The sequence below is a fragment of the Grampus griseus genome (genome assembly GCF_964374135.1).
Source record: "Grampus griseus genome assembly, chromosome: 1".
In the NCBI taxonomy this organism is placed as follows: domain Eukaryota; kingdom Metazoa; phylum Chordata; class Mammalia; order Artiodactyla; family Delphinidae; genus Grampus; species Grampus griseus.
The window spans coordinates 69,092,057-69,119,746 of NC_139017.1; the positions used below are offsets into that span (position 1 = coordinate 69,092,057).

A 27,690-nucleotide genomic window follows, 5' to 3' on the forward strand; every position below is an offset into this window, starting at 1 on the left:
CAATCACAACACTGAAGTTGAAACTGTGATTAAAAATCTTCCAACAAACAAAAGCCCAGGACTAGGTGGTTTCACAGGTGAATTCCATCAAACATTTAAAGAAGAGCTAACACCTATCCTTCTCAAATTCTTCCAAAATATAGCAGAGAGAGGAACACTCCCAAACTCAATCTACGAGGCCTCCATCACCCTGATACCAAAACCAGAGAAAGATGTTACAAAAACAGAAAACTACAGACCAATATCACTGATGAACATAGATGCAAAAATCCTCAACAAAATACTAGCAAACAGAATCCAACAGCACATTAACAGGATCATACACCATGATCAAGTGGGGTTTATTCCAGGAATGCAAGGATTCTTCAATATACTCAAATCAATCAATGTGATACACCATATTAACAAATTGAAGAATAAAAACCATATGATCATCTCAATAGATGCAGAAAAATCTTTAGACAAAACCCAACAACGATTTATGATAAAAAGTCTCCATAAAGTGGGCATAGAGGGAACCTACTTCAACATAATAAAGCCCATATATGACAAACCCACAGCCAACATTGTTCTCAAGGGTGAAAAACTGAAACCGTTTCCTCTAAGATCAGGAAAAAGACAAGGTTGCTCACTCTCACCACTGTTATTCAACATAGTTTTGGAATTTTTAGCCACAGAAATCAGAGAAGAAAAAGAAATAAAAGGAATCCAAAACAGAAAAAAAGAAGTAAAACTGTCACTGTTTGCAGGTGACATGATACTATACATAGAGAATCCTACAGATGCTACCAGAAAACTATAGAGCTAATCAATGAATTTGGTATAGTGGCAGGATACAAAATTAATGCACAAAAATTTCTTGCATTCCTATACACTAACAATGAAAAATCTGAAAGAGAAATTAAGGAAACACCCATTTACCACTGAAACAAAAATAATAAAATACCTAGGAATAAACCTTCCTAAGGAGACAAAACACCTGTATGTAGAAAACTGTAAGACACTGATGAAAGAAATTAAAGATGATACAAGCAGATAGAGAGATATACCATGTTCTTGGATGGGAAGAATCAACATTGTGAAATGATTATACTACCCAAAGCAATCTACAGATTCAGTGCAATCCCTATCAAGCTACCAATGACATTTTTCACAGGACTAGAACAAAAAATTTTACAATTTGTATGAAAACAAAAAAGACCCTGAGTAACCAAAGCAATCTGGAGAAAGAAAAATGGAACTGGATGAATGAGGCTCCCTGACTTCAGACTGTACTACAAAGCTACAATAATCAAGATAGTATGGTACTGACACAAAAGCAGAAATATAGATCAATGGAACAGGATAGAAAGCCCAGAGACAAACCCATGCACGTATGGTCACCTTATCTTTGACAAAGGAGGCAATAATATACAATGGAGAAAAGACAGCTTGTTCAATAAGTGGTGTGGGGAAACCTGGATATGTAGAAGAATGAAATTAGAACACTTCCTAACACCATACACAAAAATAAACTCCAAATGGATTAAAGACCTACATGTAAGACGAGACACTTTAAAACTCTTAGAGGAAAACATAGGCAGAACACTCTGACATCTATCACAGCAAGATTCTTTGTGACCCACCTCCTAGAGACATGGAAATAAAACAAAAATAAACCAGTGGGACCTAATGAAACTTAAAAGCTTTTACACAACAAAGGAAACCATAAACAAGATGAAAAGACAACCCTCAGAATGGGAGAAAATATTTGCAAATAAAGCAACTGAGAAAGGATTAATCTCCAAAATATACCAGTAGCTCATGCAGCTCAATATCAAAAAAACAAACAACCCAATCCAAAAATGGGCAGAAGACCTAAATAGACATTTCTCCAAAGAAGATATGCAGATTGCCAACAAACACATGAAAGGATGCTCAATATCACTAATCATTAGAGAAACGCACATCAAAACCACAATGAGGTATCACTTCACACCAGTCAGAATGGCCATCATCAAAAAATCTACAAACAATAAATACTAGAGAGGATGTGGAGAAAGGGGAACCCTCTTGCACTGTTGGTGGGAATGTAAATTGATACAGCTACTCTGGAGAATAGTATGGTGATTCCTTTAAAAACTAAAAATAGAACTACCATACAACCCAGCAATCTCAGTACTGGGCATATACCCTGAGAAAACCATAATTCAAAAAGAGACATGTACCACAACATTCACTCCAGCACTATTTACAATAGCCAGGACATGGACGCAACCTAAGTGTCCATCGACAGATGAATGGATAAAGAAGATGTGGCACATATATACAATGGAATATTACTCGGCCATAAAAAGAAACGAAATTTAGTTATTTGTAGTGAGGTGGATGGAACTAGAGTCTGTCATACAAAGTGAAGTAAGTCAGAAAGAGAAAAACAAATAACGTATGCTAACACACATATAAGGAATCTAAAAAAAAAAAAAAATGGTTCTGATGAACCTAGGGGCAGGACAAGAATAAAGACACAGAGGTAGAGAATGGACTTGAAGACACTGGGAGGGGGAAGGGTGAGCTGTGACAAAGTGAAAGAGTAGCATTGACATATATACACTACCGAATATAAAATAGATGGCTAGTGGGAAGCAGCTGCCTAGCACAGGGAGATCAGCTTGGTGTTTTGTTACCATCTAGTGGGGTGTGATAGGGAGGGTGGGAAGGAGGCTCAAGAGGGATGAGATATGGGGATATATGTATACATATAACTGGTTTACTTTGTTTTACAGCAGAAACTTGCACAACATGGTAAAGCAATTATACTACAATAAAGATGTTAAAAAAAAGCGTACTAAAAACATCCTTGATGACTCTTTATCTCCAATTGTTTATCTTTCATGGGAATCACCAATCTTTGCATCTCTTTTTCATACTCTTCAATGAATTCCTATGGTAATTAGTATCATAGAATATTTTCTTTTATGACTGATGTCCTACCAGCCCTATTGAGATATGTATAATACGTGCAAGATAGGGTCTTCTAATCCTCTTTCTGTATTCTAACCACAGGATATTTAACTATAAATTTAATTAACTTGAAATTCAGTATAATAAAGTCAATAAATGAAGAAGGAGATGAAATTCCTGGTGCTGCCTAATTCTGATCATGTCACATAGCTGAAGAAAGGGGGTCTTCCTTTGACCTACCTTTACAGTCTGTTTGTGAACAAACAGAACTTTCAGAAACTACAAGCAATTTGACTCTCTATGGCACATCCATGGCTATGTACTTGGCTTTATGGACTATTTTGAAATGTGTTACTCAGAATGTGTTGCCAGAATGAAAGGAAAATGAAAAAGTGGCACAGATTCTTTAATTGTGAGTCACTCTCTTTTCCTCTGGATGCCATCATTTACCCCTCATTTCTAGAACTTTATTTTTTCCTGCTTAGAGAATCATTTCCGAATGACTGCAGGCACCACTCCCACCCCCTGCTATATTCCTACCATCTTACATCTCTGCTAATTATAAGATATAGGTTTGCTGGATTATGACTATTTGTAGTCACATATCATCAACCAATCAAAAGTGAATAATCTTTTTTCACTGGTTGGAATGGAATGCACACTAGACTCAGAAATAGAGAACCCAGTTTGAATTCCAGTTATACTCAATTCTATTCAATATCTTTCACTCTTGCCCTAATTGATGAAATAAACTTTCATACCAAAAAAAACCAAATTCCGTAGAAGAAATGACATGATTAGAAAAGCATTGTTTGCATCACCTAATAAAAAACTGATTTAGCCAAAAGTCGTTAAAAGATGAAATGATAAAGATTGATGGGATCAGTTTGAATAGAGCATTAGGCTGTTTCTCCTGAAACACTGATCAATTTAGCATTGCTGAGAGTAGTGTAATCAAACAATATGGGCCTCCTGATGAGGGTTGACAGATAAAATATGGGATGCCTAGTAAAATTTGATTTTCAGATAAACAATAATTTTTAATATAAGTATGACCCATACAATATTTGGGATATCCTTATCCTTAAAACGTTATTTGTCAGTTATTTAGTATTCAAATTTAGATAGGTGTCTTGTATATGTATGTGTTAAACCTGATAATCCTACTTGATGTAATGCAAAATTTTAATATATATGTATTGTATAGTTTAACATAGTTATATATATGGTTTAATATAGTATAATATAGTTTATAGTATATATATATTTAATATAGTTTAATAACTTGAACTTGCATCTAATTAAGTCTTTGGAACTGACTTCCAATCTGCAGGAAACACAGGATATAGAAGAACAAATTTAATGGTACAATGAGTAAGTAGATATCCAGAAGATGAAACTTTGACCTGTTTTTTAAACATATCAATGAAATGGTAAAAAAAAAAAAAGACGGGCGGGTGAGGGTGGGGAGAATGGCAGAATGCTCTAGACCAAAGATGCTCAAATGAGGATGATTTTGCCCCTGGGGGATATTTAGCAATATTTAGAGACATTTTTGGTTTTCTCTAATGTAGTGGGGGGAGAGGAAATGATGCTACTAGCACCTAGTAGTTAGAGGCCAGGGGTGCTGCTAAACATCTTGTAACACACACGGCAATCTCCCTCCTCATTCCCCTCTCACCTTCCACACACACAACAAAGAATTATTAGGCCCAAAATGTCAACAGTGCTGCTGTTGAGAAACTCTGATCTAGTTTAAAAACACTTTAAAGATTTACCAACCACATGTAAAGCACAACGATCATGTGAATCTTGAAACAATACTATAATATGGAGCACTTCTACGATAGAAGGCAAGACACCTATTTAAGAAGAATAATGTAGAAAAACTTTTATTGATATGGGAAAGGCTCACAATATGTTGCTCAGAGAAAAAACAGACTGGATATAAAGAAGTTTGTTTAACATACCCTCATGTTGCTAAAAAGGAGAAAGGGCTACAAAAATAAAAACCATCCCATTTTGCCATAAACATAAGTGTATGTGTGTAAACAGATACAAACATATGAATGTATAGAAAAATGATCAGAAAACCAGTCATCAAAATGTATATAGCATTGATATTTCTAAGTTGGAGATCAGAAGTGATTTGTGTCTAATTTTTCCTTTCCTGTTTTTTCTATAATGAACATGTGTTACTTTTTTTAATCAGAGGGAAAATAGAATAATTTTAGAAAGAAAATTATTAGTCAAAGTTCAATATCCTTATGGCCATTCCCTTTTACATGGTAGAGCTAAAATGGTTTCTCAAACATCTCCCAAGGGTACAGAGACCATCTTGATGGAGAGGTCTTGCTGAGCCAGAAACTCAGCTTACTGGAGTGGAAAGCTACTGCTGTTTCATACTCTCTCCAGAATAAGCTGAGAATGAACCAAAGGGAGCACAAGGGATGGGTCTGAAAGTATCTTCTGTCCTTTCCAAACACCGGAGATGGATCTCTCTAAATGGGACAATTAGGCTGAGACGTATTTCAGTGAAACATAAGGAAATAGGCTGTAGGCTGAAACTGGACAAGAGAAGCCCTGGCTCCTATAAACACTCTGTTTGCTCTGATCTTATTTGACTAACTTGCAGGAAGTTGGCTCCTCTCTAATCCTGAAAAAACAAAATTTAGGGTCTTCTCTTTGTAAACTTATCCAGTATATCTGTGGTTTACTTGGCTAAAACTCAATGCAGTATTAGTTTGTGAAACCTCCAAAATCCCCCAAAGTGAGTAAGCAAATGAAAGCATCTCTTTCATCTACTACCCAAGTTCCTAACAAAGTCCTTGAGATAAGCTCTAGGGTTCTCTCATCCTTACCTTCTAAGCACCCTGGAGGGATTTTGAAACACATGGTCCCAGGAGACTTGGGGTACAGGGATTTGCTCCTCTTGGGGAAAATAAATATCCAAAGCTCCTGAAATTTGGAGTTTAACAGGCTGCATTGTTTTTCCTGGGCCAGTTCCCAAGCCAAAGGAACAAATGCCCCCAGCCTAAGGAATATAGCAAAAATTTGAGGTTCTCTCTGATACTAGAAGAGCTGAGTTTTTCTTGCTTTGTGGGTTTTAACTTTCCTTTTAAATGCCTCTTGAATACATGGTGTTTTCACCTGCTTCCTCTGGATAGAGTCAGCCTTCAATGTCTTTTAAAGATCACGATCTGGAAAGTGGCTCCTCTTTCTTATTGCTAAGGTCAGGCACAGCGAGTGGCTGTTGGCAGAACAAAATGAAAATGGAATGCTATGGTATTTTCCAAAACATTACTGTTTTCCCTCTATGGTTTGCAGTATTTTTTGGTTGTATTGATTCTCATGTTTGTTAATATATTTTTTCATGCTCATCTTGCTGTGATAATGGATTCAAGGACATGAAATTTAGCTGAGACATTATAATGATCTCGAAATATTTTAAATATTATCAGGCTGAAAAGGATATAGAAGGTAGGATAATGTGGGGATATGGCAAGTTGCAGGGAGAGAGATATTGAGTCAATAGGAAGTAACATTTTCTAAAAACTAGGGCCACTCAAAAATAGAATTGATGATCGTATATGGATCTGTGTAATGAGATAGTATGCACTATTAAAAATGAAAAGAGTGAGATAGACTTACAGTACCATTATGGAAAGTATTCAAGCCTAGTTTTTTTTTTTTTTTTTAAGTAAACTTAGTTTCTTTAAAAAAAAAAAAAGGGGATACTAACTTGTAAGATAATGAATTTCCAATCATTGGAAGCACTGAAGCAGAGTTTGGGGTCTATTTTTGAAGAAGGCTGTGCTTTTAAAATTACCTCCTAACTCTAAGGTCCTATGATTCAGTTATATTTAAAGGACGTAAAGCTAACACAAACATGAATTTTTCCACCTTGCTTCCAATTGGAAGCAAAAGCTTGGATAATGAAATGAATAAGATTAACCCCTTGCCTAGGAGTGGTTTTCAGGTCTAAGCAGAAAATGATGCGTGTAGGAGGAAACACTTTTACTTTTTTTAGCATGGAGAGATATTTTTGGCTAAAGATCCAGAATCCAAGGAAACAGAAAGTGGTGTAAAGTGTTGCTTTTTTTCATTGATGTGAATTCCACAGAAGGAGGCTGCCATTTTGTTTCAGTTATCATGCTCTTACCATCCTAGTGTTATCACTCATCAGTTCTTTGTCATCTTACGGAGTCCCCGTTTTCCTGAGGGAGTGATGGGGGAGGAGATGGAATTGCAGGAATGTACAAGCTCCATTCAATCTTTTCTATTCTATAGCCTAGACTTTTTCTTTTTTTTCATTCCCCTTCATATAGGTAGGATTGATTTTTCCAGTTACATAAGCTTTGAATTTTGTCTTGTTCAGTAATACATCATGAATCTCAGTTAAACAGAAGTGGTTAAAGACTAGCCCATCACCACATCTCAGAGGAAAAGGAACACATATTTTGCTCTACATTTTCTCTATATTTTGAAAATATTTTATATTTTTCTGCTTTGCAACATCTGCCCTCATTCAACTACTTGCATCCCACTATAGTACTAGTCAGAAATGGTTCTGTCTTTATTTAAAATTTTAATATTTTGTTCATCTTGGATTGTTGCATTGATTTTTTAAAATACTGCATTAAATCTAATTCATCTTGATCACTGAGGTTTTTTTTTTTTTTTGATTCTCCCTTAAATTCTGCACCCAAGGTGAGGCCTCACTAGCCACATTCATTTTTGCGGCACGCGGGCCTCTCACTGTTGTGGCCTCTCCCGTTGCGGAGCACAGGCTCCGGACGCGCAGGCTCAGCGGCCATGGCTCACGGGCCCAGCCGCTCCGCGGCATGTGGGATCTTCCCGGACCGGGGCACGAACCCGTGTCCCCCGCATCGGCAGGCGGACTCTCAACCACTGCGCCACCAGGGAAGGCCTAGCCACATTCTATTTCCAGCCACTCTTCAGAAAGTTTTTCTTTTTACCAACTACCATCTTTCTTTAAAAACTGAAGATAATTTCCTCTGAATCTGACCCTTGGGTACTCACATTTCTATTAAATGCCTGTTCAGAGACTTTAAGTTAGTTGTACATTATATTGTCAACTTTTTCTTCTCCAAGATAAATTAACCCACTACTTTCACCTTTTCTCCTCAATCCTCTGCAGCCTCGTTAGAAAGTTCCATTTTGGAAAAGAATTTAACAGTTTTGTTTTTGTGTTTAGAAGAGAATAATTAAGAAGAAAATCTTGAATATATAGAAAGCATAAAAAGAAAATTAATTTAAGATAATTCATTACCCAGAAAAAAATATTTTTAGCATTTTGGTATATTTACTTCCAGGCTTTTTCAAAGGCATGTGTGCCATTGAATGTGTTTCCTTTATTTGTTAATTCCTTTTTTCCTTTTCTTTATTTTTACCAAATTATGATCTATTTATCTATCTATTGCATTATGATAAATTATGATAAATATGATATGATAATATCATATCATATGATAAATATGATAAATTATGATAAATATGATCTATTTATCTATCTATCTAATGTATTTTTCCATATCAGCCCTTTTAGACATATAATGGCTGCATAGTTGCCAACAGATGGATATGTTATAATTTATTTAATCATTCCTGTATCCATTTACATTATTTTTGGTATTCATTATTATAAATAATATCATAAAAATTTCTTATATATATATCCTGATACATATCTCTGATTATTTCCTTAATAAATACTTGGAAGTGGAAATATCAAGCCAAGGAAAATGAACATGCATTGTCACTAATATGCTAATATTTCATATACTTATTTAGACAGGTCCAAATTTTTCCAGTTTTCACAATGTTTTTCAGTTTTTCCAAGTTTTTCCTAATATAATCTCATTCCCAGAATGAGGAAAATGCGTTAATTATTTTTAATAAAAGCAAAGCAAAACAAACAAAGTTTATTCTTCCTCATCAACTTTGTAGTCATGATGCTTCTCAGGCAGTTGTGGTGCAGAACAAATTACACTGGCTTTAAAATTTAAAAAGTGGATCAAGAACTTAATAATTTTGGACAAATCACCTAATCCTAGGTGTCTTTAAGTTCCCCATCTGCAAAATGGAGATAATTCTTACCTAACATATGGGACAGTTATGCTGTTAAATAATATAGATAAAAACTCTTTATAAACTAAAAAGTGCCATGAGGAACTATTATTGTTGTTATTATTAAACTATTTTTATTAATGAGAACATTCTGATCCTCAGTAACTCCCCAGTAGGGAATAGAGAGAGATGTGCAAACTGGTTCCCCCAAAGATACCTGTTTATAATTCTGAAGGAATCAGAGAAGAGTGTTCAGAGTCAAACTACCTGTGAAAATCCAAATCTAAGCACAAGGTAGAAAACACACAGAAATACACACCATCCATGAGACCAGTTACAGGGCAGCACTAAGCAATTGAACTACACTATAGAGAGCTTGGATTGATCAGTTGTATTTACTCCTGAGACTTTCTGGGCAAGAAGAGACTTGAGGTAAGTACTGAAAAAAAAATAGAGGAATGTGGGTTGTTAAAACATAATGTGTATGTGTGTGGGAGACAGGGGCAGTCAGATTGGAAGCTATTCAATGATTTGTGAAAAGCGTTCATGAACGGTGCAAACAAGTGGAACAGAGAGAAAGCAAAAACTTATGTCTTGTTGGAAGAGAGAGCATTGTCTTCTTTGGCAATTTAGCAGGGAAGATGTTTGAGAAGGTGATAAAACTGTGCCTTAAACAAAATTAGAAGAGTTGTGGGCATAGTTGGAAAATTTGTTTTAGGTAAAAAAACCTGAAACTGTAATCCATGAGAAAATTATTTCCAAATTTAACTATGGATTTCCTATTTCTTTAGCCTCAGTTTTCCCCTAACACCAATGTTCTAAAACACCAGGAAACTTTTTCCACGCTTGACATAGCCTTCCTTCCTTCTAAATTATCCCATCCCTATTCATTCTATTGCATAAATCCCCATACATGAAATTGTTTCCTGATTGTGTTTTTATTTTTTTTGTTTTGAATTTTATTTTTTATACAGCAGGTTTTTATTAGTTATCCATTATATATATATATTAGTGTATATATGTCAATCCCAATCTCCCAATTCATCACACCACCACCACCCCACACAACCACTTTCCACCATTTGGTGTCCATACATTTGTTCTCTACATCTGTGTCTCAATTTCTGCTCTGCAAACCAGTTCATCTGTACCATTTTTCTAGGTTCCACATATATGCATTAATATACGATACTTATTTTTCTCTTTCTGACTTACTTCACTCTGTATGACAGTCTCTAGATCTAGCCACGCCCCTACAAATGACCCAATTTCATTCCTTTCTATGGGTGAGTAATATTCCATTGTATATATGTACCACATCTTTATCCATTCATCTGTCAATAGGCATTTAGGTTGCTTCCATGACCTGGCTATTGTAAATAGTGCTGCAATGAACATTGGGGTGCATGTGTCTTTTTGAATTATACTTTTCTCTGGGTATATGCCCAGTAGTGGGATTGCTGGATTATATGGTAGTTCTACTTTTAGTTTTTAAAGGAATCTCCATACTATTCTCCATAATAGCTGTGTCAATTTACATTCTCACCAATAGTGCAAGAGGATTCGCTTTTCTCCACACCTTCTCCAGCATTTGTTGTTTGTAGATTTTCTGATGATGCCCATTCAAAGTGGTGTGAGTTGATACCTCATTGTAGTTTTGATTTGCATTTCTCTAATAATTAGTGATGTTGAGCAACTTTTCATGTGCTTCTTGGCCATCTGTGTGTCTTCTTTGGAGAAATGTCTATTTAGCTCTTCTGGCCATTTTTGGATTGGGTTGTTTGTTTTTTTAATATTGAGCTGCATGAGCTGTTTATATATTTTGGAGATTAATCCTTTGTCTGTTGATTCATTTGCAAATATTTTCTCCCGTTCTGTGGGCTGTCTTTTTGTCTTGTTTGTAGTTTCCTTTGCTTGGCAAAACCTTTTAAGTTTCATTAGGTCCCATTTGTTTATTTTTGTTTTTATTTCCATTACTCTAGGAGGTGGATCAAAGAAGATCTTGCTGTGATTTATATCAAAGAGTGTTCTTCCTATGTTTTCCTCTAAGAGTTTTATAGTGTCCAGTCTTACATTTAGGTCTCTAATCCATTTTGAGTTTATTTTTGTTTATGGTGTTAGGGAGTGTTCTAATTTCATTATTTTACATGTAGTTGTCCAGTTTTCCCAGCACCACTTATTGAAAAGACAGTTTTTTCTCCATTGTATATCCTTGCCTCCTTTGTCATAGATTAGTTGACTGTAGGTGTGTGGGTTTATCTCTGGGCTTTCTATCCTGTTCCATTGATGTATATTTCTGTTTTTTGTGCCAGTACCAGCTTTGTGCCAGTACTAGCTTTGTAGTATTGTCAGAAGTCAGGGAGTATGATTCCTCCAGCTCCATTTTTTTTCACTCAAGACTGCTTTGGCTATTTGGGGTCTTTTGTGTCTCCATACATATTTCAAGATGTTTTGTTCTAGTTAATGCCTTTTTTAGGCCACTTTGTGTAACAATGTTGAGCTCCCATTTTCTCTTCCTTCCTGGACACCCCAGGTCATTGTTTGGAGAAGGACAAGTAATCAGAGATTTTAAGCTGCTGTACATAGAAAAAACCTGATTTTTGGTGGCCTCTGTAAACAGAGAATAGAGGAAAAGGTGTAGAGAGAGGTTCAGAAACGTGGCATACATGATGACTGTAGAGAAATATGGCACAATGAGAGACTGTAATGAGTGAAGACTGTCAAAGAATTTTAAGAAGACTTATCAGATATTAACACTGAAATAGTTTGCAGTGTGATGCTACAATGGAAACTTTCTCCATCCACTCCTGCTATTAGTTCTGCTACACAAACAAGTATCTATCTGGCTGACCGCTACTTTGTGACAAGTTAGAGAAATGGGCTGGATTCCTCTCCTGTGTTGGTATGGGATCAAGATAAGACAATAGCCACAGGAGGTAAGGGCAAGAGAGAGCAAATGGAATCAAGAAATCAGAATTTGAAGCAAGCCTAAAAATAAAAATACTGGTGAATTTGCAGAAATTATAAGAGCATTTTGGATTTCCCATCAGACTGAATGGTAGGTGTGAATCCATTTCAAGCAAGTATTTGTGTATGTCAAAGGACAGGGTGACCCTGACTGACATCTGGGATGACTATGTGAACCAGCAACATTTGACAAGCGGGATATGTTTAGTGAATATTGAGATTACCTTCCCTGGGGTGATGAGGGGAACCAATGACCATTAGGGGGAGGGGAACCTTGTGATCCTTAATCCATGTGTGCCTCCGATTGATTTTCCCATTGAGAAAGACAGAATTAGGCCAACAGTATGCAGAAATAGCACAAGCCATGGAAAGAATACCATACAAAGAGTTGAGGTGACTTTGGGCCAAGTGCCAGCTCTTCATCTAATTCTGTAAGACTCTGAGCAAGCAGTTCACTTTTTAATTTCTTTACACACCAACTATTCAAATCACTCTCTCTCAAATGCTAGGCAGCCTCTTAGGACTGCCCTCTGCCATTTTTCCTTCTTATAGGACACGTTTTTTTTTCTTTTTCTTTTTTTTTTTTTTGGCTTTGGGAAGGTGGCCTATTATCTCAGGCATCAACAGGTAGTTTAGATCATAGCTATGGTTAACTGACTATATTTAATGCCCTAGTTTTTATTGTAATTCCCAAAGTATTGGTTTTTTTCTTCCCCCTAAACAACTCTCCTTGATTAAACTCAATATGTGTGTCTCCTCTGTCCAGACAGAATACTCATTCTTTAGGGTCTTCCTGATTCTTCATCCTAATTAGGTCCTAATCAATAATGCCTATTGCCACCAATTCCCATTGGCAGAGAAGCATGTAAAACTATAGAGATAACTGCTTCTCTCAAATATTCAGAAATTCCTACCCATTATTTTTGTTTCAAATGAGTTCTTTGGCTTTGGCAGACAGGAGTGGGTTTGGAGCTGGTAAGGATCAGGAACTATTCAAAATCAAATTGGTGTAGGCTGGCAAACATACTGTTGTTGGCTTCCCATCTGTTAGAACAAAATTTATAGGAATTGCTGATTAAACAAATATTTTTGCATTCAGGTTTGCAATTGAAAGATGAAGCGGCTCTAGTTGTGTAAGGCGGCTGGTTTTATTTTAGTGGGAGTTTCCTTCTGTTTGTTTATATTGATAACAAGACTTAGATGTTAAGTGTTGGTGGTATAAAAAATATAGCATGCTTAATGGAAGAGCTATCAGAAGGGTATAATACAAATAGCATGCTTATAAGAATGATATAATAGAGGGAGCCTGAACAAAGATGGCAGAGTAGAAGGACATCCTCTTACTCCCTCTTGTGAGAACACCAGAATCACAACTAGCTGCTAGACAGTCATCAACAGGAAGACACTGGACCTCACCAAAAAAGATACCCCACATCCAAAGACAAAGGAAACCAAATTGAGATGGTAGGAGGGGCGCAATCACAGCAAAATCAAATCCCATAACTGCTGGGTGGGTGACCCACAGACTGGAGAACACTTATACCACAAAAGTCCACCCACTGGAGTGAAGGTTCTGAGCCCCACGTCAGTCTTCCCAAACTGGGGGTCCAGCAAGGGAGGAGAAATTCCTAGAGAATCAGACTTTGAAGGGTAGTGGGATTTGATTTCAGGACTTTGACGGGACTGGGAGAAACAGAGACTCCACTCTTGGAGGGCACACACAAAGTAATGTGCACATCGGGACCCAAGGGAAGAAGCAGTGAAGCTAGGGGAGACTGAACCAGACCAACCTGCTAACGTTGGAGGGTCTCCTGCAGAAGTGTGGGGGGGTGGCTGTGACTCACCCTGGAGACAAGGACACTGGCAGCAGAAGTTCTGGGAAGTACTCCTTGGCCTGAGCCCTCCCAGAGTATGCCATTAGCCCCACCAAAGAGCCCAGGTAGGCTACAGTGTTGGGTTGCCTCAGGCCAAAAAACCAACAGGGAGGGAACCCAGCCCTACCCATGAGCAGTCAAGCAGATTAAAGTTTTACTGATCTCTGCCCACTCTAGCAACACCCAGCTCTACCCACCACCAGTCCCTCCCATCAGGAAACCTGCACATGCCTCTTAGATAGGCTCATCCACCAGAGGGCAGACAGCAGAAGCAAGAAGAACTACAATCGTGCAGTCTGTGGAACGAAAACCACATTCACAGAAAGGTAGACAAGATGAAAAGGCAGAGGGCTATGTACCAGATGAAGGAACAAGACAAAACCCCAGAAAAACAACTAAATGAAGTGGAGATGGGCAACCTTCCAGAAAGAGAATTCAGAATAATGATAGTCAAGATGATCCAGGACCTCGGAAAAAGAATGGAGGCAAAGATCAGGAAGATGCAAGAAATGTTTAACAAAGACATAGAAGAATTAAAGAACAAACAAACAGAGATGAACTATACAATAACTGAAATGAAAACTACACTAGAAGGAATCAATAGCAGAATAAACAAGGCAGAAGAATGGATAAGTGACCTGGAAGACTGAATGGTGGAATTCACTGCTGCGGAAGAGAATAAAGAAAAAAGAATGAAAAGAAATGAAGACAGCCTAAGAGACCTCTGGGACAACAATAAATGCAACAACATTCACATTATAGGGGTCTCAGGAGGAGAAGACAGAGAGAAAGGACCCAAGAAAATATTTGAAGAGATTATAGTCAAAAACTTCCCTAACATGGGAAAGTAAATAGCCACCCAAGTCCAGGAAGTGCAGAGAGTCCCATACAGGGTAAACCCAAGGAGAAACACACTGAGACACATAGTAATCAAATTGGCAAAAATTTAAGACAAAGAAAAATTATTGAAAGCAGCAAGGGAAAAACAACAAATAACATACAAGGGAACTCCCATAAGGTTAACAGCTGATTTCTCAGCAGAAACTCTACAATCCAGAAGGGAGTGGCATGATATACTTAAAGTGATGAAAGGGAAGAACCTACAGCCAAGATTACTCTACCTGGCAAGGATCTCATTCAGATTCCATGGAGAAATCGAAAGCTTTACAGACAAGCAAAAGCTAAGAGAATTCAGCACCACCAAACCAGCTCTACAACAAATGCTAAAGGAAATTCTCTAAGTGGGAAACACAAGAGAAGAAAAGGACTTACAAAAACAAACCCAAAACAAATAAAAAAATGGTCATAGGAACAGACATATCGATAATTACCTTAAACTTGAATGGATTAAATGCTCCAACCAAAAGACACAGGCTTGCTAAATGGATACAAAAATGAGACCAATATATATGCTGTCTACAAGAGACCCACTTCAGACCTAGGGACACGTACAGATTGAAAGTGAGGAGATGGAAAAAGATATTCCATGCACATGGAAATCAAAATAAAGCTGGAGTAGCAATACTCATATCACATAAAATAGACTTTAAAATAAAGAATGTTTACAAGGGACAAAGAACACTACCAAATAATCAAGGGATCAATCCAAGAAGATATAACAATGATAAATATATATGCACCCAACATAGGAGCACGTCAATACATAAGGCAACTGCTAACAACTATAAAAGAGGAAATCGACAGTAACACAATAATAGTGGGGGACTTTAACATCTCACTTACACTGATGGACAGATCATCCAAAATGAAAATAAATAAGGAAAGAGAAGCTTTAAATGACACAATAGACAAGATAGATTTAATTGATATTGATAGGATATTCCATCCAAAAAGAGCAGATTACACTTCTCAAATGCGCATGAAACATTCTCCAGGATAGATCACATCTTGGGTCACAAATCAAGCCTCAATAAATTTAAGAAAATTGAAATCATATCAAGCATCTTTTCTGACCACAACACTATGAGATTAGAAATGAATTACAGGGGACAAAATGTAAAAAACACAAACACATGGAGGCTAAACAATACGTTACTAAATAACCAAGAGTTCACTGAAGAAATCAAAGAGGAAATCAAAAACTATCTAGAGACAAATGACAATGAAAACACAACAATCCAAAACCTATGGGATGCAGCAAAAGCAGTTCTAAGAGGGAAGATTATAGCTATACAAGCCTACCTCAAGAAATAAGAAAAATCTCAAATAAATTATCTAAACTTACACCTAAAGGAACTAGAGAAAGAAGAACAAACAAAACAATAGTTAGCAGAGGGAAAGAAATCGTAAAGATCAGAGCAGAAATAAAGGAAATAGAAACAAAGAAAACAGTAGCAAAGATCAGTAACACTAAAAGCTGGTTCTTTGAGAAGATAAACAAAATTGATAAACCAATAGCCAGACTCATCAAGAAAAAGAGGGAGAGGAGTCAAATCAATAAAATTAGAAATGAAAAAGGAGAAGTTACAACAGACAACACAGAAATAAAAGCAACGTAAGAGACTACTACAAGCAACTCTATGCCAATAAAATGACAGACTGGAAGAAATGGACAAATTCTTAGAAAGGTATAACCTTCCAAGACTGAACCAGGAAGAAATAGAAAACATGAACAGAACAATCACAAGTAATGAAATTGAAACTGTGATTAAAAATCTTCCAACAAACAAAAGTCCAGGACCAGGTGAATTTTATCAAACATTTAGAGAAGAGCTAACACCCATCCTTCTCAAACTCTTCCAAAAAATTTCAGAGGAAGGAACACTCCCAAACTCATTCAATGAGGCCAACATCACCCTGATACCAAAAACAGGCAAAGATACTACAAAAAAAGAAAATTACACACCAATATCACTCATGAATATAGATGCAAAATCCTCAACAAAATACTAACAGACAGAATGCAACAACAGATTAAAAGGCTCATATACCATGATCAAGTGGAATTTGTCCCAGGGATGCAAGGATTCTTCAATATACTCAAATCAATCAATGTGATACACCATATTAACAAATTGAAGAATAAAAACCATATGATCATCTCAATAGATGCAGAAAAAGCTTTTGACAAAAGTCAACACACATTTATGATAAAAACTCTCCAGAAAGCGAGCGTAGAGGGAACCTACCTCAACATAATAAAGGCCATATATGACAAACCCACAGCAAACATCATTCTCAATGGTGAAAAGCTGAAAGCATTTCCTCTAAGATCAGGAACAAGACAAGGATGTCCACTCTCACCACTATTATGCAACATAGTTTTGGAAGTCCTAGCCTTGGCAATCAGAGAAGAAGAAGAAATAAAAGGAATACAAATTGGGAAAGAAGGAGTAAAACTGTCACTGTTTGCAGATGACATGATACTATATATAGAGAATCCTAAAGACGCCACTAGAAAACTACTAGAGCTAATGAATGAATTTGGTAAAGTTGCAGGATACAAAATTAATGCACAGAAATCTCTTGCTTTCCTATACACTAATGATGAAAAATCTGAAAGAGAAATTAAGGAAACACTCCCATTTACCTGTGCAACAAAAAGAATAAAATATCTAGGAATAAACCTACCTAAGGAGACAAAAGACCTGTATGCAGAAAATTATAAGACACTGATGAAAGAAATTAAAGATGATACCAACAGATGGAGAAAAATACCATGTTCTTGGATTGGAAGAATCAATATTGTGAAAATGACTATACTACCCAAAGCAATCTACAGATTCAATGCAATCCCTATCAAATTACCAATGGCATTTTTTATGGAACTAGAACAAAAAATCTTAAAATTTGTATGGAGACACAAAAGACCGCGAATAGCCAAATAAGTCTTGAGGGAAAAAAATGGAGCTGGAGGAATCAGACTCCCTGACTTCAGACTATACTACAAAGCTACAGTAATCAAGACAATATGGTACTGGCACAAAAACAGAAACATAGATCAATGGAACAAGATGGAAAAATAAAGCCCAGTGATAAACCCACGCACCTATGGTCAACTAATCTATTACAAATGAGGCAAGGATATACAATGGAGAAAAGACAGTCACTTCAATAAGTGGTGCTGGGAAAACTGGAGAGTTACATATAAAAGAATGAAATTAGAACACTCCCTAACACCATAAACAAAAATAAACTCAAAATGATTTCAAGACCTAAATGTAAGACTGGACACTATAAAACTCTTAGAGGAAAACATAGGAAGAACACACTTTGACATAAATCACAGCAAGATCTTCTTTGATCCACCTCCTAGAGTAATGGAAATAAAAACAAAAATAAACAAATGGGACCTAATGAAACTTCAAAGCTTTTGCACAGCAAAGGAAACCATAAGCAAGATGAAAAGACTACCCTCAGAATGGGAGAAAATATTTGCAAACGAATCAATGGGCAAAGGATTAATCTCCAAAATATATAAACACTTCATGCAGCTCGACATTAAAAAAACAACCAACCCAATCAAAAGATGGGCAGAAGACCTAAATAGACATTTCTCCAAAGAAGACATATAGATGACCAGGAGGCTCATGAAAAGCTGCTCAACATCACTGATTTTTAGAGAAATGCAAATCAAAACTACAATGAGGTATCACCTCACACCAGTTAGAATGGGCATCATCAGAAAATCTACAAACAACAAATGCTGGAGAGGGTGTGGAGAAAAGGGAATCCTCTTGCACTGTTGGTGGGAATGTAAATTGATACAGCCACTATGGAGAACAGTATGGAGGTTCCTTAAAAAACTAAAAATAAAATTACCATATAATCCAGCAATCCCACTACTGGGCATATACCCACACTGAGCATAAAACCACAATTCCAAAAGATACATGCACCCCAACGTTCATTGCAGCACTATTTACAATAGCCAGGTCATGGAAGCAACCTAAATGCCCATCAGCAGATGAATGGATAAAGAAGATGTAGTATACAATGGAATATTACTCAGCCATAAAAAGGAACGAAATTGGGTCATTTGTTTAGACGTGAATGGATCTAGAGACTGTCATACAGAGTGGAGTAAGTCAGAAAGAGGAAAACAAATATCGTATGTTATCACATATATGTGGAACCTAGAAAAATGGTACAGATGAACCGGTTTGCAGGGCAGAAATAGATACACAGATGTAGAGAACAAACGTATGGACACTAAGGGGGGAAAGCAGCGGGGGGTTGAGGTGTGTGATGAATTGGGCGATTGGAATTGACATGTATAATGTATGCACTGATGTGTATAAAATTCATGACTAATAACCTGCTCTATAAAAAAACCAATGATATATTAATTAATTCTTATCAGAAGAGAATAATATAGATAGCACACTTATAAAAAGAGTTAGGCATTAAGTACTGGTAGTATAATATAGATAACATGCTCATAGGATTAGGATCTTAAATGTATTACCTTTAGAAAGGGCCCTTCTTATTTTTTCCTCCTGGAATTACATATTTTTAAAGGTTTTCATGTTTTTGCCAAATGAACTTGCTTCTTAAGTAAGTCACATTCTCATATTTAAAAAAAAAAATCAAAAGTTTCCCAACAATTGTTACCAAACTTAATTGAAGTAATTCTAAGCAAAATCAATGAAAGTTGACATGTGGTTTAACAATACTACCTTAGAGAAGGTAAAAATACAATTTTTTTCAGGATATTTGATATAAGAAATAATATATAGGTCTTCACCAGGCAAAATCTTTGGACACTAGGTCAGAGCAGAACTTTTTTTTTTTTTTTTTTCCCTTGGGCCATAAAGTTTTATTGGAAGATCAGGGGGAGAGCCAGGGATAAGGGTCCCTCCCCTCCCATGCCCCTACCCAGGGGAATCCCTCTGCAGCAGAGTAGGAAGGCCAGGAGGTTGCTAGACTCAGAGGACCTTCGGGGTGGACAGGTCGTTGTAGTAGGCGTCCTGGCCCTCCAGCAGGTTTCGGTAGGTGGCGATCTCCTGCTCCAGCCGGGACTTGATGTCCATTAGGTGCTGGTACTCCTGGTTCTGCCGCTCGGTGTCGGCACGCACATCGCTCAGCTGGGCTTCGACACCACTGATCAGCACCTGGATCTGCGCCAGCTGGGCTCCGAAGCGAGCCTCCGTTTCGGCCAGCGTGCCGTCCAGGGCAGCTTTCATGCTGATCTGAGACTGCAGCTCGATCTCCAGACTCTGGAGGGTACGCCGCAGGTCGGTGACCTCCGTCTTGCTGCTCTGCAGCTGCTCCGTGTGGCCAGCGACCTCCCTGTTCAGCTCCTCGGTCTGGCTGGTGAACCAGGCCTCAGCATCCTTCCGGTTCTTCTCAGCCATGACCTCATATTGGCTTCTCATGTCGCTCAGGATCTTGGCTAGGTCGATGCCCGGAGCGGAGTCCACCTCCACACTGACCTGACCACCCACCTGGCCCTTCAGGACACTGATTTCCTCCTCGTGATTCTTCTTCAGGTAGGCCAGCTCCTCCTTGAGGTTCTCGATCTGCATCTCCAGGTCGGTCCTGGCCAGGGTCAGCTCGTCCAGCAACCTGCGGAGGCCGTTGATGTCGGCCTCCACGCTCACGCGCAGGGCGTGCTCCGTCTCGAACTTGGTTCGAAAGTCATCTGCAGCCAAACGAGCGTTGTCGATCTGCAGGACCATCCTGGAATTCTCAACGGTGGCACCAAGAATCTGGTCCCGCAGGGCCCCGATGGTCTTGAAGTAGTGGCTGTAGTCGCGGGCGGGCCCGGGCCCCTGCTTCTGGTACCAGTCGCGGATCTTCACCTCCAAGTCGCCGTTGGCCTCCTCCAGGGCGCGCACCTTCTCCAGGTAGGAGGCCAGGCGGTCGTTGAGGTTCTGCATGGTGAGCTTCTCGTTGCCCGCCAGCAGCCCGTCGGAGCCGGCCAGGGCGCCCGCATAGCCGCCGCCGTAGCCCCCGGAGGAGGACGAGGACACGAAGCGGGCGGAGGACACCGACACGCCGCGGCCACCCGAGCCCCCGTGGATGCTGGGCGCGCGGAAGGCGCCTCCCACACCGAAGCGCATGGAGCCGCTGCCCAGACCCCCGAAGGAAGAGGTGGCCGACGACTGGCGATAGCTGTAGGAAGTCATGGCGAAGGAGGACGCGGGCGACACCGGTCGGAGTGGCTGCAGTCGGCAAGAGGAGTCCAGAGCAGAACTTAACAGTAATTACGTAGTGAGTTGAATGGTGCTCACCCAAAAGATATGTCCACCAAGAACCTCAGAACCTGCCTTATTTGGAATAAGGTTTCTGCAGGTATAATTAAGGTAAGGATCTTGATGTGAGATTTATCCTTCGTTGAGGTGAGTTCTAAATCTCATTGCAAATGTCCTTGCAAGAGACAGGAAAGAAGACATAGTTACACACAGGAGAAGGCAATTTGAAGCAAAAAGTAGAGGCTAGAGTTATGCTGACACAAATCAGGGAACACTGGGAGCCACCAGAGGCAGAAGTAAAGGAAGGAGTCTCCTCCAGAGCCTTCTGTGGGAGCATGGCATTGCAGGTACTTTGATTTCAGACTTCTAGTCCCCATAACTATAAGAGAATACAATTCTGTTTTTTTAAGACACCAAGAGTGTGATGATTTTTTACAACAGATTTTTAAAACTAATATAATTGTCTTGCTGGAATATTCTAACAAGAGTTTTATAGGGTAGGAAGTAGAAAAAAATATGACTAAAGGATCCAGAATTTCATTGATGAGTTGAGATTATCTGGGGGTGGTTCCAAACCTAAAGAGTCAGAGAGAGTTTCTTCTTGGATATGGAATGTACATGGAGTTGGGCAAGGTTGGCTGACACAATTATTTTCTGTTCATGACCCTTCCCATACATTTCACACCACAATTTAGAGAGAGCAGCCAAATTTAAGGGGTTCCATGCAGAGATTTCTGAGAAAATCAAGGCCATGGTATTAAAAATTATGAGATTTTTGGTAAGTTAGATATTTCCAGAGAAACTTGCCCAGGATGAACCTCAGATAAGTTGATCTTATCCCTGGATTCAGCTGCTTAGACTCTTGTTCTCACTTCCCAACAAGAATGCCAGACCCTGCGTCCTGGTAATGATAGAAATTTCCCAGTGATAGGCACACTGTAAAGTTAATCTTATTAAGACAAATATCATATAATATCACTTATATGTGGAATCTAAAAAAAATGATACAAATGAGCCTATTTACAAAACAGAAACAGACATAGAAAACAAACTTATGGTTAACAAAAGGGAAAGAGTTGGAGGAGGGATAAATTAGTAGTTTGGGATTAACAGATACATACTGCTATATAAAATAGATGAACAACAAGGTCCTACTTCATACCACAGGGAACTATATTCAATATCCTGTAATAACTTATAATGGAAAATAATCTGAAAAAGAATATATGTATATAAACTGAATCACTTTGCTATATTCCCAAAAATAACAAAACACTGTAAATCAACTATACTTCAATTTTTAAAAATCCATTCTCCTATGGAATTAATATTACAGTGAATTTCACTGAACTTTGATGTCCCAATATCAAAGCCACTCTGGGTCTCTTTGTTTCCAGTAATTTAATAATTTTAGAACAGTTTTACATTTATAGAAAAATTGGAAAGATACTACAAACAGTGTCCCTATACCCTGCGCTTTTTCTTATTATTAACATCTTACACTGGTATGGTACATTTGTCACAACTAACAAACCAATATTGTTACATTATTATTAACAAAGGCCACACTTCATTAAGATTTCCTTGGTTTTTACCTACTCTCCTTTTTCTTTTCCAAGATCCTATATAAGACACCTCATCATATTTACTCATCATGTCTCCTTAGGCTCCTATTGGTTATAACATTTTCTCAGACTCTTGTTTTTGATGACCTTGACAGTTGTAAGTATTGGTCTGGTATTTTGCAAACTGTCTCTCAGTTTGGATTTGTCTGATGTTTTTCTCATGTTTAGACTGGGGTTATGAGTTTAGGAGAGGAAGACTATAGAGGAAAAGTGACATTCTCATCACTTTATATGATTATGATATAGGGTACACACTATTACTGCTGATGTTGACCTGACTGCATGGTTGAGGTAGTGTTTGTTAGGTGTCTCCACTGTAAAGTTCCCTATTGTTACATACTCTAGTCTTAGGAGGTGAAACTGAGCAGGACTCTGTGGGGCTCCCAGGCATGGAAGCCTTTCTATTCTCCATTTCTTGTTTGTAAGGAATAGACTCCAGCCTCCATGACCTTCCCTGTGTTCCAAAGGGCAGATTTGAACAGTTGCTAATCAGGGAAGGGAGGGGTTCAGAGACAAGGGAGGAGCAGCCAAGAAACAGTAAGTGCAGTCTTGGGGCAGGGTCCTGGTTCTGCCTCAAGGAATATACCTAACAATATCTTCGAGCTCCATACAGAACTAAAACCCAACAAATGGAAGATGTCAGTATTCTTTATTCCAGAGAAGACCACCTGAGGCCAGATTAAAGGAACAAGAGAAACTCATCAAGAGATTACCTGAGACCAGATGAAAGGAGTGCAGGCCCCACACCCACCCCAATCTTATCAGTAACTCCATCCTAGGACCATTGCTATAAAACTCCTCACCAAATCCTCCCATGTGGGGACACACAATTTTTGAGGGCAGGAGCCCACTCTGTCCCCATTTGCCTGGCAAAGAAATAAAGCTATTATTTTCTACTTCACCCAAAACTGTGTCTCTGAGATTAGATTCAGCACCAGTGCACAGACGCTGAGTTTTCAGCATCAGAAGGAAGTCACCATACATAGGCCATACTTAACTAGTGGGGAGTTACGTTCCACCTCCTTTGGTGAAGGATACGTTCAGATATTTTTTTTTTCCATTTTATGATTGGGTTGTTCATTTTCTTATTGTTGAGTTTTAAGGATCCTTTCTGTATTTTGCATACAATTCTCTTATCAGATATGTGCTTCACAAATATTTTCTTCCAGTGTGTGACTTTCTTTTCAACATTCTCTTAATAGTGACTTTCAAATAGCAGTTTTTAATTTAAATAAAGTTTAATTTATCAGTTTTCTTTTAATAATCATGTTTTTGGTGTTGTACATGTAAATTCATCACCAGTCCCAAGGTCCTATCAATTTTCTTCCATGCTTCCTTCTAGAAGTTTTATAGGTTTGCATTTTACATTTAGGCCATGATCCACTTTGAAAGAAGTAAGGTCTTGGTCTAGGTTCATTTTGTCATAATGGACATCTAATATTTCCAGCACCATTTGTTGAAAACACTATCCTTTCTTTATTGAATTGCCTTTGCTCGTTTGTCAAAGATCAGTTTGCCACAAAATAACTTGCTAGAATTTTTGTTGAGATTGAGAGGAATCTGTAGAGCAACGTGAGAAGAATTTATATCTTACCAATATTGAAAGGCAATCTCTGTCTTTTCATTGATGTATTTAGACCATTCACAATTGAAATAACTATTGATAAATTTGGGTGTCTATCTACCATGTTTGTATTTGTTTTCTACTTGTTGCATTTGTTTTATTTCTATTTTTTCCCTAACTTTCTAGATTTCCTGGTCTTAACTGAGCATTTCCTGATTCTATCTTATCTCTTTTAGCATATCAATTATGTTTATTTAAAAAATATTTTAGTGGTTGCCAATAGAGTTTTCAATATGCATTTTTACCTCATCTAAGTCCAACAGCAATAACACTGTTCTGTTTCATGTATGGTACAGTACTTTATAACTAAGTATTATCAATTCCTCTTTTCCATCTCTTATGACTTTGAATCATTTATTTCAGTTTTCCATATACTATAATCACCCAATACATTGTTATTATTATTACTTTAAACAGTTATCTTTTAGATAATTTCAAAATAAGAAAAATAAAAGATTTTATTTTACCTGTATTTATTTCTTCTCTGACTTTCTTCCTTTCTTTATATAGATCCCAATTCCTGATCCATACCATTTTCTTTATGCCTGAAAAGTTTCTTTTAAAATTATTTGTAAGACCAATCTCTTGGCAATGAATTCCTTCAGTTTTTATTTGTTTGAAAAAATCTTTATTTCTCTTTCCTCTTTGAAGTACATTTTTGCTGGATGTACAATTCTAGGCATGTGGCTTTTTTTTCTTTCAAAGCATTAAACGTTTCACTTCACTCTGTTCTTGCTTGCATGGTTTCTGATGAGAAGTCCACCTTAATTCTTGTCTGTGTCCCTCTATAGATAAGTTGGAGAGGGGTGTTTTTAGCTTTTTTTTTTTTTTTAAGATTTTGTTTTCCTCTTTCATTTTCTGGAGTTTGACTGATATGTCTGATTGTAGATTTTTGGGTAGTTATTGTGTTTTGTGTTCATGGAGCTTAATAAATCTGTGGTTTGTTGTCTGTCATAAATTTTGGAAAATTCTCTCCATTCTTATTTCAAATATCTCTTCTGCTCTCTTTCTTCTCCTTCTGGTATTCTAATTACACATGTATTACACTTTTTGATTTTGTCCCACATCTCTTGTCTTAGATGTTCTGTTCTTTGTTTTTTCATTCTTTTTTCTCTTTGCACTTTAGTTTGGGAAGTTACTGTTGACCTATCTGCAAGCTCACTGATTCTTTCCATACTCATGTCAAGTCTGATGAGACTATCAAAGGCATTTTCTAATCTCAGTTACAGTGTTTTTGATTTCTAGGATTTCCTGTTGATTGTTTCAAAGAGTTCCCAGGTCTGCTTACATGACTCATCTGTCTTGTAAGTTGTCTACTTTTTCCATTAGAACTCTTAATGTATTAATCATAACTATTTTAAATCTTCTGTCTGATAATTCCAAAAACTGTGTCATATGTGAATCTCCTCCTGATTCTCTCTTTGCCATTTCAGAATGTGCTTTTATTCTTGCCTTTTAGCATACTTTGTAATTTTTTGTTGAAAGCTGGACATGATGTATTAGCATGGAAACTGAGGGAAATAGGCATTTAAAGTGAGGTTTTATGTTTATCTGGCTAGGAGTTGGGCTGTGTTTTAATATTTACTGTATCTGTAGTACTAGAGACTTCAAATTCCTCTAGCATCCTTGTTTTGGGCTCCTCTATTGATTTTGGGATGAAACCAAGCAGGACCTTTTGGGACCCTCCTGGGTACAAAAGTATTTTCATGTTTCCCATTTCCTGTTTGTGGGAAAAAGGTTTCAGCCTCCTAGACCTTCCGAGTTCCAAAGGGCAGATTCAGTTACTAATTAGAGGAGTGAGGAAATACAGAAACAAAGGAAAGGCCATCAAGAAACAATAGTGCAGCAATTGGGCAGGGTCCTGGTTCCTCCTCAAGGGATATACATAACAATATACCTCTGAGTTCTTCTACAGGAACTAAGGCCTCCACCCAGGTGGAGGATGGTAACTTCAGGCTGAGCACAAGCAAGTGGACCCCAGACTGGCTGGAACCAGAAGGCTGATGATTGAGATTCCTGGAACATGACCCTGTTACCTCTCTACCAACCAATCAGAGGAGGGTCACACACCCTGAGCCCTCCCCCCATACTTTGCCTATAAAAACTCTTCCCCCAAAACCATTCGGGAGTTTGGGCTTTTTAAGCATGAGCCACCCCATTCTCCTTACTTGACCCTTGCAATAAACCTTTCTCTGCTCCAGACTCTAACGTTTCTGTTTGTTTGGCTTCACTGTGCATCGGGCATATGAACTTGGGTTTGACAATATCAGGTCTATGTAAGTAATTCAATTACTTCAGAGTTTCTTTCAATATCACCTCTTCCTTGGAGCATTCTTTGAAACCTCATCTCACACTGAGCTCATCTGCATCTGAGTCTAAATCCTTTTTTTGTCTTTTTCTCTTAATTTGCACTTAATTGAATACTACTTAGTAATACTTGATTTTCGATGAACTGCCTCTTCAACTAGGAGCTCTTTTATGAGAGGGACAGTCTTTTATGCAACCATTATATCCCAGGTTGTGCTATCATTAAGTGTATATGAGACATGTAGGAAATATTGAATTAAATGTTTGGGGTAGTCCAGGGGTTACTTTTCTTTGACTTTGGTATTAGTGAGGCTTCATCAGACTTTCAGAATAGAAATATGTCCAGGTCACCACAGTTAATAGAGGTTTATTGTAAGGATAGATGGATTGGTAAGAAGGAGAGGGTAAATCAGCTAAACCACCAGACCCCACATGTGGCTGGCACATCATTCATTACTTGTTCAAATGTATTCATTTCAAAGTAGGTGTAATGAACCAACAGCAATTCTGCAAGTATTCCATGTGGATGACAACTCCTGCATCTCTCCTTCTCCCCTCTCTACCTACTTTCTGCTTGACTACCCTTCCTCTTACTCTCACCATGTTTCATTGATTGAATGTTTGGTTTAATAAAGATTCGCTGAGCACTCTCTGTGTGCTAGGCACTCTGCAAGGCTTTGGAGAGGTAAAGGAGAAGAAAGATACAGAATTTACAGCCCAGAAAGAAAGGCAAGTAAATTGGCAATTATAGCATCATGTGATGAGTGCTATGATGGGGGAACTTGAGAGTATAATGGGAGCACATAGAAGGAGGATTTGATCCAGTCTAGGGGGTCAAGAAAATCTTCCTGTAGAAAGTAACATCCAAAATGAGAAGTAAATGAAGAGGAGGAATATATCAGCAGGGTGATTGTGATAAGTCTTTGTTACAGGCAAAGGGGAGAGTAAGCATGAAGACCTAAAGAGATCACATAGTGTTTGAGAAAGAGAAAGTAGTTTTAGTATGGCTAGAGTATGGAGTATAGGATGGTAAGCAGAGGAAGGAGGTGCTAGAAAGATAAAGAGATAATGCCTTAAAAATAAGCAGGGTCCAGATTATTAAG

General features: G+C 37.9%; 1 protein-coding gene across 1 annotated transcript; it reads right to left on the reverse strand.

Moving 5' to 3' along the window:
* Window positions 1–19,637: 19,637 nt before the first annotated feature.
* Window positions 19,638–20,992, reverse strand: LOC309828112 (keratin, type I cytoskeletal 19). Its single transcript, XM_082663207.1, has one exon. It carries the CDS (start codon window positions 20,963–20,965, stop codon window positions 19,763–19,765), a length of 1,203 nt encoding a protein of 400 aa, XP_082519333.1. The 5' UTR covers window positions 20,966–20,992; the 3' UTR covers window positions 19,638–19,762.
* Between the last annotated feature and the right edge of the window lie 6,698 nt (window positions 20,993–27,690).

Excerpts from the sequence above, each read along its gene's own strand:
- LOC309828112 (XM_082663207.1), bottom strand. The coding sequence starts at position 20,965 with ATGACTTCCTACAGCTATCGCCAGTCGTCGGCCACCTCTTCCTTCGGG.